At 39.7% G+C, this 13,657-nt stretch overlaps 3 protein-coding genes and 1 pseudogene across 4 annotated transcripts in view; 2 read left to right on the forward strand and 2 right to left on the reverse strand.

Moving 5' to 3' along the window:
• Positions 1–3,874, reverse strand: part of LOC104743420 — a 10,502-nt pseudogene extending 6,628 nt beyond the window's left edge.
• LOC109124535 (epidermal growth factor receptor substrate 15-like 1) lies at positions 4,160–10,080 on the forward strand. Its single transcript, XM_010461464.2, has 12 exons — positions 4,160–4,510; positions 5,206–6,232; positions 6,497–6,715; positions 6,797–7,008; positions 7,129–7,203; positions 7,698–7,769; positions 7,848–7,946; positions 8,147–8,218; positions 8,306–8,420; positions 8,546–8,614; positions 8,692–9,059; positions 9,324–10,080. The coding sequence occupies exons 1-12, from the start codon at positions 4,370–4,372 to the stop codon at positions 9,846–9,848; spliced, it is 2,994 nt and encodes a 997-aa protein (XP_010459766.1). The 5' UTR covers positions 4,160–4,369; the 3' UTR covers positions 9,849–10,080.
• Positions 10,151–11,815, reverse strand: LOC104740770 (coiled-coil domain-containing protein 115). 2 transcript variants are annotated; one of them, XM_019236126.1, is made up of 6 exons: positions 11,555–11,815; positions 11,148–11,265; positions 10,896–11,045; positions 10,759–10,805; positions 10,581–10,668; positions 10,151–10,503 (listed from the first exon to the last, which is right to left on the reverse strand). In XM_019236126.1, the coding sequence occupies exons 1-6, from the start codon at positions 11,732–11,734 to the stop codon at positions 10,427–10,429; spliced, it is 660 nt and encodes a 219-aa protein (XP_019091671.1). In that variant the 5' UTR covers positions 11,735–11,815; the 3' UTR covers positions 10,151–10,426. The 2 variants fall into 2 exon arrangements, with proteins under 2 accessions (XP_019091671.1, XP_010459764.1); XM_010461462.2 differs by having other exon boundaries at positions 10,759–10,808.
• Positions 11,979–13,657, forward strand: part of LOC104743421 (U-box domain-containing protein 44-like) — an 11,316-nt gene continuing 9,637 nt past the window's right edge. The window contains exons 1-3 of the mRNA XM_010464508.2: positions 11,979–12,345; positions 12,705–13,253; positions 13,331–13,520. Coding sequence (XP_010462810.1) covers positions 12,714–13,253; positions 13,331–13,520 — 730 coding nt within the window. The 5' untranslated portion in view covers positions 11,979–12,345; positions 12,705–12,713. The remainder of the gene's footprint in view (positions 12,346–12,704; positions 13,254–13,330; positions 13,521–13,657) is intronic.

The raw sequence follows: 13,657 nt of genomic DNA on the forward strand, positions 1-13,657 counted from the left end.
AGATTATAATGGCTCCTTTTAGATTTACTCCTCCTCGAATGACAGGATCAATTATATATGAATAAGGGCAAAAAACCAATCGTGCAACCTCCAACATTTTCCTCGAAGCAAAATATGGACAGCCTATAAAAAAAATTATTTGAGATTAAAGAAAACTGAAAAATACAAATAACTGAAAGAAAAATAAACCAAATCTAACTAACCTATAACAGTTTTCCCAATTTTTACAAGATCTTCAATGTCATGAACCCCATTGTGCCCGTTTTGCTTAAGTGATGGGTAAGCTAAGATACGACCGGCACCTCTGCAAGTTAAAGTAAACAGTTATATGGATTTTGACAAGGTAGCTAGAAACAAAAGAGGAAACAAAAATAACTTATAGATTATCAGGGGAAACTCACTCGAACTCCGGACATTTTGGGTTTTTCTTGTCTTTTAGAAGCAACCGACTAGAAAAAGAATGAATATAAATTATAATAGACGTTAGCATAGAGAGGGTTTATGAGGATAGTGAGATGTGTGAATATGGATGAAAATTGACCATTTTTCGTCTACGTTGTCTTTCCCTTGCACATGGCGATTAGTGCAGCAACGTTTCCTAGAACCCTAACACAATGAAAGATGAACCCACAATGGACAACAAAGAAAAAATTACAATTTTAATGAGTTGCGTCAAGTAAAATATTCACTTGATTAAACCAGAGATAAAACAAGTTCGCAAGATCAAGTTTTGTTATTGACATACCAATACAGCCATGGGCACTCTGTAACCAGTTTTTTTATACTCACGAATGACTTGAGTGATCTGAGCATGAGTTCGTCTAAGAGAAAAAAACAAACAAACAAACAGTCAAATGATTTGCAAAATTTCCAAAGACTAATGATGTAAATGCTTACGAAGCATAGTATATGGTGGGAATGTTAGGTGGTTCAGGTGGCTCCACATTGCTAGGCAAAGTAGTATCTGTTCAGAAATATAACCACGAATTAATAACTAATGAATCTTCTCAATCATAGAGATGCAATATTCATTAAGGACGCGACGAACCTGAGGGCTGCGTATTCAAATGAGAAAAACTCCCATTGGAAAACCGCGATAGATAGCTCTTTTGCCAAGCGAGAACAGAACAGAGTAAAGACAGAGACTTTCCCGTACCAGTGGGAGACTCGAGCAAAGCGTGGGAGTGACCTTCTCTCTGAGCACGATCGAGCGTAGATATGACCCGGCTCATGAACGCAAGCTGGGTTCCATACGGTTGATAAGGGAACTCAACTTGAAGGCCTCCGATCTGGTAGAGCTTTTTAGGGTTTTCTGGGTTTAGGGTTTGTTTGACTTCGTCCTTCGAATCCGATTTGCTGGTTGTGGAAACCATCTTCTTCGTCCCAGATCTGTCTCAGTGACGGCAGAAGTTGTAGGATCTGTTTTTGTTAAAAAAAAATATGGGCGGGAAAAATCTTATCCCTACCCTTCATCGCCAATTGTGTTACACAGCTTCACTGGCAAGCTTGATCACAAACAAAGCGACGACGTATAGTTTTCAATGTGACAATGGACCTTAATTGGGCTTATAAAGCCCATTTACAAGCAAGCGAGCCAAAAAGAAAAAAAAAAAAACTCGGAAGAAAATGAAGACTTGATTGAACATCTTCAACAAAAACGATTCGATCTTTTTTTGCTGTGTGACACTGTCATTTTACGGTTGTTTTTGTTTTTTTTATAATGCGTTTTATTTTTTTGATTTAATTAATTCATCGATTCGAATCGGGGCAAATTACGTCTGGGCAAGGAGAAGAAATCTGGAGATAAAGGGATTTTGATCTCGATTTCGAAGCTCGNATTGAATTCCTTGAGCTCTTTCAAAGCTCTGTCTCCAGTCCAGCTGTTATTGATAAATAGCAACAAAAAAAAGAAAGAATGAATGGAGTATATTGGAATACAAATCAGCTTGCCTCATAGAGTTTGGAACCATTTTGCAATTTTAAAGTAAAGTAGACGATTGGAAGAAAAGTTTCAACTTACTTAGAGAAATAGGGCTCAGAATCACGTTTTGCTAATGAATCTTTTTTACTTCCAATCCAACTTATCAATCCCTAAATACATAGAAGAGTCAATATTTAAAAAGTAGACGGCAAAGCTTAGTTACCTCTTAATAATATCTTGCATATAATGACTTACCTCTACTACTTCATACAAGGGTTCATAGAACTCTGGCTCATCCGCACTCAACTGTTCTAGTTCATTCCGCAATTCTGCATAACGCATAAGCCAGGTTAGTAAAGCACATTTTTAGTGAACAAAACGATTAATTACTGCAGGGATATATAATAATTTGAGTAGAACATACTGAAAATAATCTCTTCTTCCAAGTTAATGCTTCCTGCTTCACGAGCAATGTCTTCCATATTGCTGTGGACAGTAAAAGCTTTTAGTAGACGGCCTTTAGCCATGAATATCATCAAGCATGCTAACAAGGTTTCTGAAGCTTACTGTGCTTCATCAAAGATTATAATGGCTCCTTTTAGATTTACTCCTCCTCGAATGACAGGATCAATTATATATGAATAAGGGCAAAAAACCAATCGTGCAACCTCCAACATTTTCCTCGAAGCAAAATATGGACAGCCTATAAAAAAAATTATTTGAGATTAAAGAAAACTGAAAAATACAAATAACTGAAAGAAAAATAAACCAAATCTAACTAACCTATAACAGTTTTCCCAATTTTTACAAGATCTTCAATGTCATGAACCCCATTGTGCCCGTTTTGCTTAAGTGATGGGTAAGCTAAGATACGACCGGCACCTCTGCAAGTTAAAGTAAACAGTTATATGGATTTTGACAAGGTAGCTAGAAACAAAAGAGGAAACAAAAATAACTTATAGATTATCAGGGGAAACTCACTCGAACTCCGGACATTTTGGGTTTTTCTTGTCTTTTAGAAGCAACCGACTAGAAAAAGAATGAATATAAATTATAATAGACGTTAGCATAGAGAGGGTTTATGAGGATAGTGAGATGTGTGAATATGGATGAAAATTGACCATTTTTCGTCTACGTTGTCTTTCCCTTGCACATGGCGATTAGTGCAGCAACGTTTCCTAGAACCCTAACACAATGAAAGATGAACCCACAATGGACAACAAAGAAAAAATTACAATTTTAATGAGTTGCGTCAAGTAAAATATTCACTTGATTAAACCAGAGATAAAACAAGTTCGCAAGATCAAGTTTTGTTATTGACATACCAATACAGCCATGGGCACTCTGTAACCAGTTTTTTTATACTCACGAATGACTTGAGTGATCTGAGCATGAGTTCGTCTAAGAGAAAAAAACAAACAAACAAACAGTCAAATGATTTGCAAAATTTCCAAAGACTAATGATGTAAATGCTTACGAAGCATAGTATATGGTGGGAATGTTAGGTGGTTCAGGTGGCTCCACATTGCTAGGCAAAGTAGTATCTGTTCAGAAATATAACCACGAATTAATAACTAATGAATCTTCTCAATCATAGAGATGCAATATTCATTAAGGACGCGACGAACCTGAGGGCTGCGTATTCAAATGAGAAAAACTCCCATTGGAAAACCGCGATAGATAGCTCTTTTGCCAAGCGAGAACAGAACAGAGTAAAGACAGAGACTTTCCCGTACCAGTGGGAGACTCGAGCAAAGCGTGGGAGTGACCTTCTCTCTGAGCACGATCGAGCGTAGATATGACCCGGCTCATGAACGCAAGCTGGGTTCCATACGGTTGATAAGGGAACTCAACTTGAAGGCCTCCGATCTGGTAGAGCTTTTTAGGGTTTTCTGGGTTTAGGGTTTGTTTGACTTCGTCCTTCGAATCCGATTTGCTGGTTGTGGAAACCATCTTCTTCGTCCCAGATCTGTCTCAGTGACGGCAGAAGTTGTAGGATCTGTTTTTGTTAAAAAAAAATATGGGCGGGAAAAATCTTATCCCTACCCTTCATCGCCAATTGTGTTACACAGCTTCACTGGCAAGCTTGATCACAAACAAAGCGACGACGTATAGTTTTCAATGTGACAATGGACCTTAATTGGGCTTATAAAGCCCATTTACAAGCAAGCGAGCCAAAAAGAAAAAAAAAAAAACTCGGAAGAAAATGAAGACTTGATTGAACATCTTCAACAAAAACGATTCGATCTTTTTTTGCTGTGTGACACTGTCATTTTACGGTTGTTTTTGTTTTTTTTATAATGCGTTTTATTTTTTTGATTTAATTAATTCATCGATTCGAATCGGGGCAAATTACGTCTGGGCAAGGAGAAGAAATCTGGAGATAAAGGGATTTTGATCTCGATTTCGAAGCTCGGATCTAAGTTTTTGAGGGATAGCTCTCCGGTGATGGCGGGTCAGAATCCTAACATGGATCAATTCGAGGCCTACTTCAAGAGAGCTGATTTGGATGGAGATGGTAGGATCAGTGGAGCCGAAGCTGTTGGGTTTTTTCAAGGATCTGGTTTGTCTAAGCAAGTTCTCGCCCAGGTTTACATTTCTTCTTGGATCTCTACTTTTTTTTTTATTGTTTCTGGTGAGAGAATTGTTGAGTTGTTCCGGAGAAAGATCTCTGATTTGTGTGTTTCTACGCAGCTGATTTGGGTTTCCAAAATGCCGTAATTTTGTTTCTTCCATTTGAATTGCATTATATATCTTGAGATTTTTCATTAGCCTATGAACTGAATAAGGAATAAGAACTCAAGGGTGCAGATTTGAGACGCTGTTTTTGTGCATTCCTTCCTTTAGGATCTTGCTTCATAAGAGCAGCCTTTGCTAGGGATCTATAGTGAAGAAGTTATTGGTGTATGACAGTAAGATTCTAGAGGTTTCCTTGGTAAACACTTTTGCCATTTGGTTTTAGAGTAGTCACTGATAGGAAGGGCACTTGGTTTTTGGTTTTTGCTCGAACTTGACAGCATCTAGATGAGGATGTCATCATTGGCTTAGCCTGAAGATATTGGTTAATTAATTTGTTGCAACGTCAGTTACTATGTGGCTATGTCTCTTTTATCTTGAATGTCAATTCACGTTTTGGTACATTTGTGTGGATATAAGCTTTTTATCTTAGGTGTATTTGAATCTGGAAATTTCTCTGGCATACAATTTCAGTGTGGAGGGGTTCTATTTAGCGGTGTTTTCTATGTGAATTTTTTATACTGATCAGTTGTGTTCTGCATTTGTAGATATGGTCGCTTTCTGATCGGTCACGCAGTGGTTTCCTTGATCGGCAAAACTTTTATAATTCTCTGAGACTTGTTACAGTAGCTCAGAGCAAGAGAGAGCTGACACCTGAGATTGTTAACGCCGCACTGAATACTCCTGCCGCAGCCAAAATACCACCGCCCAAAATTAATCTTTCAGCTATTCCTGCACCCCGACCTAATCCTGCCGCTACCACAGTCGGTTCCGTACCCTCAACAGTTTCTCAAAATTTGGGGTTTGGAGGACCAGGGGCACCAAATGCGAATGTCAATCAGAATTATTTTCCATCCCAACAAAACCAGCAAATGAGACCAAATCAAGGAATATCTGGGCTGACTTCACTTAGACCAGCGACTGGTCCAGAATATAGACCAAGTGCCTTACCGGGTCAACTTCAGTCAGTTCCTGTTGGTAGTGTTACACGTCCTCCTCAGGCTGGTCCCACTAGTGTATCTGGTCCTGGTAGTTCAACGTTCAATCTTAATAATTTGTATGCTGGAAACACCGGCGGATACTCGTCAGGCTTTGGAGGGGGAAGCATAGCAGCACCTTCTCCTGGCGTAAAACCAGAGTCACAAATTGATCCAAAGGCGCTTGTTGTATCTGGAAATGGAGGTGACATGTTTTCCTCTTTCCAGCAACCCACTCTGAGTAATTCTTCAATCAGTTCAGCCATTGTTCCTACTTCTGCTGGAACCCAACCTCCACCAAAACCTAATGCTCTCGACTCCCTACAGAGTACTTTCTCAATGCTACCTGCAGGGAATCAGCCACGGCCAGCAGCAAGTTCACAGCCTGCAGTGTCCTCACAAGGTCCATCCTCCGGTTTGCCAGCTGGATCTGCCCATTCAACTCCTGCTGGAAATAATCAGCCTCCGTGGCCAAAAATTAAACCATCTGATGTCCAGAAATATACAAAGGTATTTATGGAAGTTGATAGCGACAAGGATGGGAAAATCACTGGTGAGCAGGCAAGGAATCTGTTTTTAAGCTGGAGGCTACCCAGGGGTAAGATTTTTCTATCTTTCAGTCCACTTTACATGAAGAGTGTAAATTTTCAATTTGTATGTGAAATGAATTGTTGCCTCTGTTGAAATTAGATGCAATTCTGGATTGAAGAATCTTTTAAAAATTTGTGTTCTTGTCTCTTTTCTTCATGGGACAGGCCATTTCGCTGTTATGTTCATTTATTTGCTACCCTCCTGACGCTTATGTTTCTATAATAATATGTGCAAGTGTTTATGGTAACATATTTATTTTGCTTGGTTCCAGAGGTATTGAAGCATGTGTGGGAATTATCTGATCAGGATAATGATACTATGCTTTCTCTGAGGGAGTTCTGCATTTCATTGTATTTGATGGAGCGGTATAGAGAAGGCCGTCCTCTTCCGACAGATCTTCCTAGCAGCATCAGGTTTGATGAAACACTGTTATCTATCTCAGGCGCACCTACTCATGGATATGCAAATGCTGGATGGGGATCTGGTCAAGGTATTGCTCACACTTCATGCCTTTAGTGATCTTTTCCTTTTCCCTGATACGTTACTCTAAGTCAAATTTCTCTATTGGAAGGTTTCGTACAGCAGCCAGTGATGGGTGCACGGCCAATCACCCCAACGACTGGTATGAGACCACCAGTTCCTGCACCAGGCCCTCACCCTGGCAGCGGTATATCTTTTAACCAGCAAAGGAATCAAGCGCCAGGTTTGGATGATCCCAGTCACCTAGGTAATGGATATCCCGCAAGCTCAAATCTTCCAGAAGCAGCAGCTGATGGGGAAAAGGTGATCATTTAAATTTTCTCTTGTAATATGGACAAAAACATTATTTAAGCTTTAGATGAGCGATATTTCCTTATGCATTTTCTTGAAGCTTGTGAAACAATTTTTTTCTAATCTGCGTAGGTTGAAGAAAAGCAGAATGCATACATGGACTCCAGGGAGAAACTTGAATACTACCGGACCAAAATGCAGGATATTGTGAGTACTCCATTAATATTAACTATTGTTTGTTGAGAAGTGAGAAATGATCTTGATCTGTCTCAGATTTCTGTATTTGAATATAGTTAACTATTGTCGATGTAAACTTTGCTATATTTGTATGCATTAAATCCTTGAAGAAACTGTTAGCTCCTTTGATCGAGAGAATATTGGTATCTAGTTGATTTATTCTAAAAGTTTGAAGAAGATGGTGTGTATAAATAAGACCAATCGACTGGAATTTACCATCTAGATTAAGATGTAGAACTCGAATGTTATCTACGTAATGGTCTTGTAAGTTTACGATTGTTGCTTTCCCTGAAGTTCTGGCCTTATCGTATAGGACCGTAGTCCTTGTTTGAGGTTTTGCTATCTAGAGCTAGTTCTTCAGCTTGATCTTTATCTTATATACACATTATGTGTGTCAGAGAGTAGGGTTCTTGTGCTAAGATCCGTTTCTTATTATCCCATTTTTTTCTTCCTTTTTCTGTCAGGTCTTGTACAAAAGCAGGTGTGACAATAGATTAAATGAGATCTCTGAAAGGGCTTCCGCTGACAAGCGTGAGGTGCGTTTCACATAGAAAATCACTTTCCTCATTTATTTAGAGGCAGTTCTGTCTTATCCAGAACAATTTCTGCTGCAGGCTGAAACATTGGCAAAGAAGTATGAAGAGAAGTATAAGCAAGTTGCAGAAATAGGGTCAAAATTAACTATTGAAGAGGCCAGGTTCCGCGAGATTGAGGTATGACAAATTCGTTTGCCTGCCATTTCAAGTGGCAATGCCTATGTAGCCGTATATTTCTTCATTTTGTCTATGTGCTTCTGCCTCCAGTACTAGGCTTGTCGTTATCCACATTTTCTGGTGAAGGGGATTTGAATAATTTTGTAACACATCTTCCACGGAAATTTGTTACTTATTGAAGTTTTGCTAACCCATTCCAGGGGCGGAAGACGGAGTTGAGCCAAGCAATTGTGAACATGGAGCAAGGTGGTAGTGCTGATGGTCTCCTTCAGGTACATCTATTCTATATTCTTATGTGATGCATAAACTATCGAGTATCTGCTGTACATGCCTGATTTGATACTTTACTGGACATATAGGTCCGGGCTGACAGAATACAATCAGATCTAGAGGAACTGATGAAGGCTTTAACTGAACGTTGCAATAAACATGGGTTGGAGGTTAAGTCCAAGGCCCTAGTAGACCTTCCAGCTGGTATGACATACGGTTCTATCGCCTTGTGACTTCTTGCTTTCATTGTAGATGAATGCAAATTGCATGTATTTTGTAAACAAACAAATAATTTGGAATCTGTTATGTAATTATGTTGTGACTTACAGGTTGGCAACCTGGAATTCAAGAAGGGGCAGCTCTTTGGGATGAAGAATGGGATAAGTTTGAAGATGAAGGTACAATCCTAATCCTATCTTTTTATTACTAATACATTTAGATATCTATAGTTAACTGATAATCCTCCCACTGTTAGGATTTGGCAATGAGATTACTTTTGACAAATCAAAAGAGCAAAACTCATCTGGTGAGAAGGAAAACGGTGAGGTGGATGATGGTAAGGGGCCACCTGACTCGCCGACTCATTTAGATGAAAACTATGGACCATTTTCAGAAACCTCAGACCGCCACCATGAGAGTGAATATGGGACAACTCACAGTGAAGATGATTCAGGCAGAAGTCCTAGAGACAGTCCTGTCTCTAGGACTACTACTGAGATCCCGTCTCCAGATTATTCTCATGGAAAGAATTCGGAATTCTTTGATGACTCGAATTGGGCAAGTGCGTTTGACACTAACGATGATGTGGATTCAGTCTGGGGATTTGATGCATCAAAAAGCCAGGTTAGTACAGAATCCGTAGTGTCTTTCGATTTAACAAATCGTTTCATCCATCTAAATACTGTATCGAACCTTTCAGTTGTGATTATCGAATAGACATTAAACTGATCTTTTACTTTATACAAGATTTTGAAAACATGTATCGTCATTAAGTAAGTCCATGCTTTCAGATTTGGAATGGTGCATTTGCCTTCAGTATGCTGAATCATTTAGTTACCTATTCAGAGTCATAACCAAGCTTAGCATTTTGAATATGGACATTGGCAGGATGGAGATTATTCTGGATCTGGTGGCGGTTTTGGTGGAGACACAGGAAGGGAAGATTCTCCAAGTTCGAGAAGCTTCGGCGCTCAGAGAAAGAGCCCATTTGCATTTGACGATTCAGTTCCCAGCACTCCACTTTCAAGATTCGGGAACTCTCCACCTCGGTTCAGCGATGCATCAGCGAGAGATAATAATTTTGATAGCTTCTCCAGGTTCGACTCCTTCAACACCAGTGAAGCAGGCACCGGGTTTTCCTCCCAGCCCGACAGACTGTCTCGGTTTGATTCCATCAACAGCTCAAAAGACTTTGGTGGAGCTGCCTTCTCCAGGTTTGATTCAATTAACAGTTCCAGAGACTTTGGTGGTCCCTCGCTTTCAAGATTCGATTCCATGAATAGTACAAAGGATTTCAGTGGCAGCCATGGATACTCATTTGATGATGCAGACCCGTTTGGTTCCACAGGCCCCTTCAAAGTCTCTTCAGATGAAAGCCCCAAGAAAAGGTCAGACAATTGGAACTCCTTCTAGCCTCGATTTTTATATCATTCCTTCTTAAATCCTTTTTTTTTTTCCTCGCGTGATGAAACTTGTGATTGTTTCATAAAATCTTATAATCTTTTCACCCAATTCTGGTTTTGGAGGAGACAATAGTGTTAGACTATTTGTAATTTGTAAAGTTTGTCTTTGTATGGTTTTCCTACTGTATCTCTGTTCTGTTATGAATTCACTTGCTTTATTATATAGAGAGATATTTGAGGCTTTCGTCGTGGAGAACGAATAAAAGAACAATGGAATCTGTGTACAATATTTTATTTTGTCCAGTTTACTGATTCCCTCTTTCCCAAAAGGTTTTATTATTTTGATCTATTTTTAGCTCAAAGGTCCGTAAGAAATTCTGGTAACATTTAACCATACCGAAACAGATACTGTGTTTACACTGAAGGTGGTAGCTACAAAACTGAAAATCGAGCTAGTGCCTTGGCACATTCTATCTCACTGTCTGGAATTCCCCCATTATCAATGTAACCTTGTCTTTGAGGTAGACTCCATTCTGCATCCGCTGAATCCCCTGAGCACATTTCAGGATCAGTAGTTACCTAGGAACCTCACTTCTCTGTGATCCGCTCAAAGGCAGATAGCATAGATGCACGCATGTTGGCTATTTCCACAAGAGTTTCAAGAGCTGTCCAAAGACAAGAAAAAAAAGAGTTTCAGCTGGAATCTATTCTGTGAGTATACTTGTGGTGATGATGATGTTACCTGTCTCAAATGATAGTTGAGCGCCGCGTAGCTTAGGCGAGACTAGGCCTCCAAATACTGACAGAGATTTAGCTCGTTCTTTTTTGATCTGGAGATTAGCACATCCGAATTAGCAAAACCCTCGTTCTACATATTGAAAACAAGGAGAGTTTGTGCAGAAGATGAAATGATTGTTCACCTCTTCATCAGCTGCTAAAGTGTTTTCGTCCTTGGCTGATGGTTTCTCTTCTATCAAATTGCATAAGAAAGAAATTACACACCAACAAATAAAAGGGCACAGAATAAAATAAACCAACAGATAAAGTCTCTTATTACCAGAAACTCCTCGATGTCGTAGCTGTTGGCTGAGAGGTGAGCCTATCTCCGAATCTGTATCAGTAGAGAAGTCTTTGCCTTTCGGGCTACCACCACCCTTGGAAACCCACTTGGACAAAGCAAAACGTGGAACTGATCCCAAAGATCCAACTACAAGAGTTCCATAGATTCATCATATGTAAGAAGAGTCTTCCCCGAATAACATTCATAGCATAGAAACAATCAAACGCTCAGAGCGTAAGCCAAACCTACCCTCTTGGTCTGTGACTTGAAATGTAGAAGCAGCAGGATGATACTTGAGGTCTAAGAGAGTGCTGTTGATACGTAAAGTTCCCATAGAGTGTCGAGCACTAGCTAGATCAAACCATCCCTGCCAAAAACAACCACACATTTTCAGAGAGTTTCTATACCAATAAGTTAATTTAAGGCAGAGTCTCATCCTAAAATCAGTGATACAATTTCACTTAAAAGGTTACAAACAAACAAAAATGCTTCCATAAGCTAAGCTAATCAACAAAAACGGCAAAGTAACACAGAGAGGTCATCTTATTTATTATTCATCAACACAAGACAATCAGCTTCGATTTCTAAACGAAAAAAAAATCAATTTTGCTTCATAACAAATAAAAATAATAATAATCAAAAAGCATTCCCATTACCTCACGGAGCTTTGAATTGACAGAGTCCATAAGCGTCAGATACCCATCCAACGAATCTAGGAACTGCAACACGTTCTCATCTTCTTTCCCTTCAGTTTTAATTTCTGTTTCCTTATCCACCGCAGCATCCATGGATTCTTCTCTTTCCTCGTAAATCTCAGCTCCTTCATCTCCCGCCATCGCGATTAGATCCCACAACACACAAGAATCATCAACAAATCAAAGCGATCGAGAAAGAGAGAGTATCAGAGTCAGAGCAATTTCCGAGTAAATGGGGGCAGTTAATGAATAAAAGGCCCATTAAGAAAACTGAAAGCCCATTAACCCGGATATGTTAGTGGGTGGGTGGTAAGTCGAGTGTGTTGTAGTGTGTACACACAGCAAGCAAGCCAGGCTGGTTTGTTTCTGTTTGTGAAGTTGGCGTTTGGTGGCTCCACGTCTCTCTCTCTCTCTCTCTCTCTCAGGACTTTTCGATTTTAGTCAACCTTTCGTGTTTTTTTTTTTTTCTTCAACCCATCTTCTCTGTTCTTTCCTCTCACTTTTGCCCGTCTCTCTCGTTCTCTCGCACGGGTATAGAACAACACAACTCTGTTCAATTCTAGCTCGAGTAGAAGCTCGGATTGCTTTCTAATTCGGGATCCATGGATGAAGAAGAACTCACACTTTCTTTTCCTTAAAGAAGTGGTTTTTTTTTTCCGAATTGTCAACTTTGAACAACTATAAAAACTTAGGCTTTTTTTGTTTTGCTTTGTACTTTTGTTCCCTTCTCACGCTTCTTCGATTGGAAACTGGTTGGTGTGCGTTTCTCTCTCTCTCTCTCTCTCTCTCTCTCTCTTTTGGTATTTTTTTTTGACATGCTCATTTGTTTGGTTCCGGTTTCTATAATTATTGCTAAATTTAGTAATCTTGCTATATTAGGGTTCATGTAACGGATGATTTTGGTATATACTGTGTGTTTTTTTTGTTTCTTTTTGCTGATTAAGGAACTTAGCTTAAATCTGGTATTTATATCCTCTTTTGTGTTTCCAAAATTTTCTCCTTCACTTACTAACCTGACTCTTCGCATTTATGAATCCAGTTTCTTGATTCTAGTTAGCTTTTATGATCCCTGTTTTCCCGTAATCTTGAGCTGTTTGCTTGTTATTTGCAGTGAGTTAACATGGTTGGAAGCTCGGAGGATGGTAACCAGTCAGATGATAGCTCTCAATTTGAGCGAGGTGTAGATCACATCTACGAAGCCTTCATCTGCCCATTGACAAAGGAGGTTATGCATGATCCTGTCACTTTAGAGAACGGCAGAACATTCGAGCGTGAAGCCATTGAGAAATGGTTCAAAGAATGTCGTGACAGTGGGAGACCTCCATCTTGCCCTTTGACTTCTCAGGAGCTGAGCAGCGCTGACGTTAGCCCCAGCATAGCTCTGCGTAACACTATCGAAGAGTGGAGATCAAGGAATGATGCTGCCAAGCTTGACATTGCTCGTCATTCGCTGTTTTTAGGGAATGCTGAGACCGACATTTTGCAAGCTTTGATGCATGTGCGACAGATTTGCAGGACTATCCGATCTAATAGGCAAGGTGTACGCAACGCTCAGCTTATCCGTATGGTCATCGACTTGTTGAAAAGTAGTAGCCATAAAGTTCGGTATAAGGCTCTACAGACTCTTCAAGTTGTTGTTGAAGGAGATGATGAGAGCAAGGTTGAATCTGATTTCTAATATAGAGCATTGTAATGGATAATTGTGCGGATTCTAATTAATGTTTCAGCATATTGCAGGCTATAGTAGCTGAAGGGGACACTGTGCGTACACTAGTTAAGTTCTTGTCACACGAACCATCAAAGGGGAGGGAGGCAGCCGTTTCCTTGCTGTTTGAGCTCTCTAAATCAGAAGCTTTGTGCGAGAAGATTGGTTCCATTCATGGAGCACTTATATTGTTGGTTAGTCTGACTAGCAGCAACTCAGAAAATGTTTCGATTGTTGAGAAAGCTGATAGAACCTTGGAAAACATGGAGAGGTCAGAGGAAATTGTTAGGCAGATGGCTTCATATGGTAGACTCCAGCCTCTTCTAGGAAAACTCCTTGAAGGTGATTATTCCCTACTT

The sequence above is a fragment of the Camelina sativa genome, chromosome 14 (genome assembly GCF_000633955.1).
Source record: "Camelina sativa cultivar DH55 chromosome 14, Cs, whole genome shotgun sequence".
Lineage (NCBI taxonomy): Eukaryota > Viridiplantae > Streptophyta > Magnoliopsida > Brassicales > Brassicaceae > Camelina > Camelina sativa.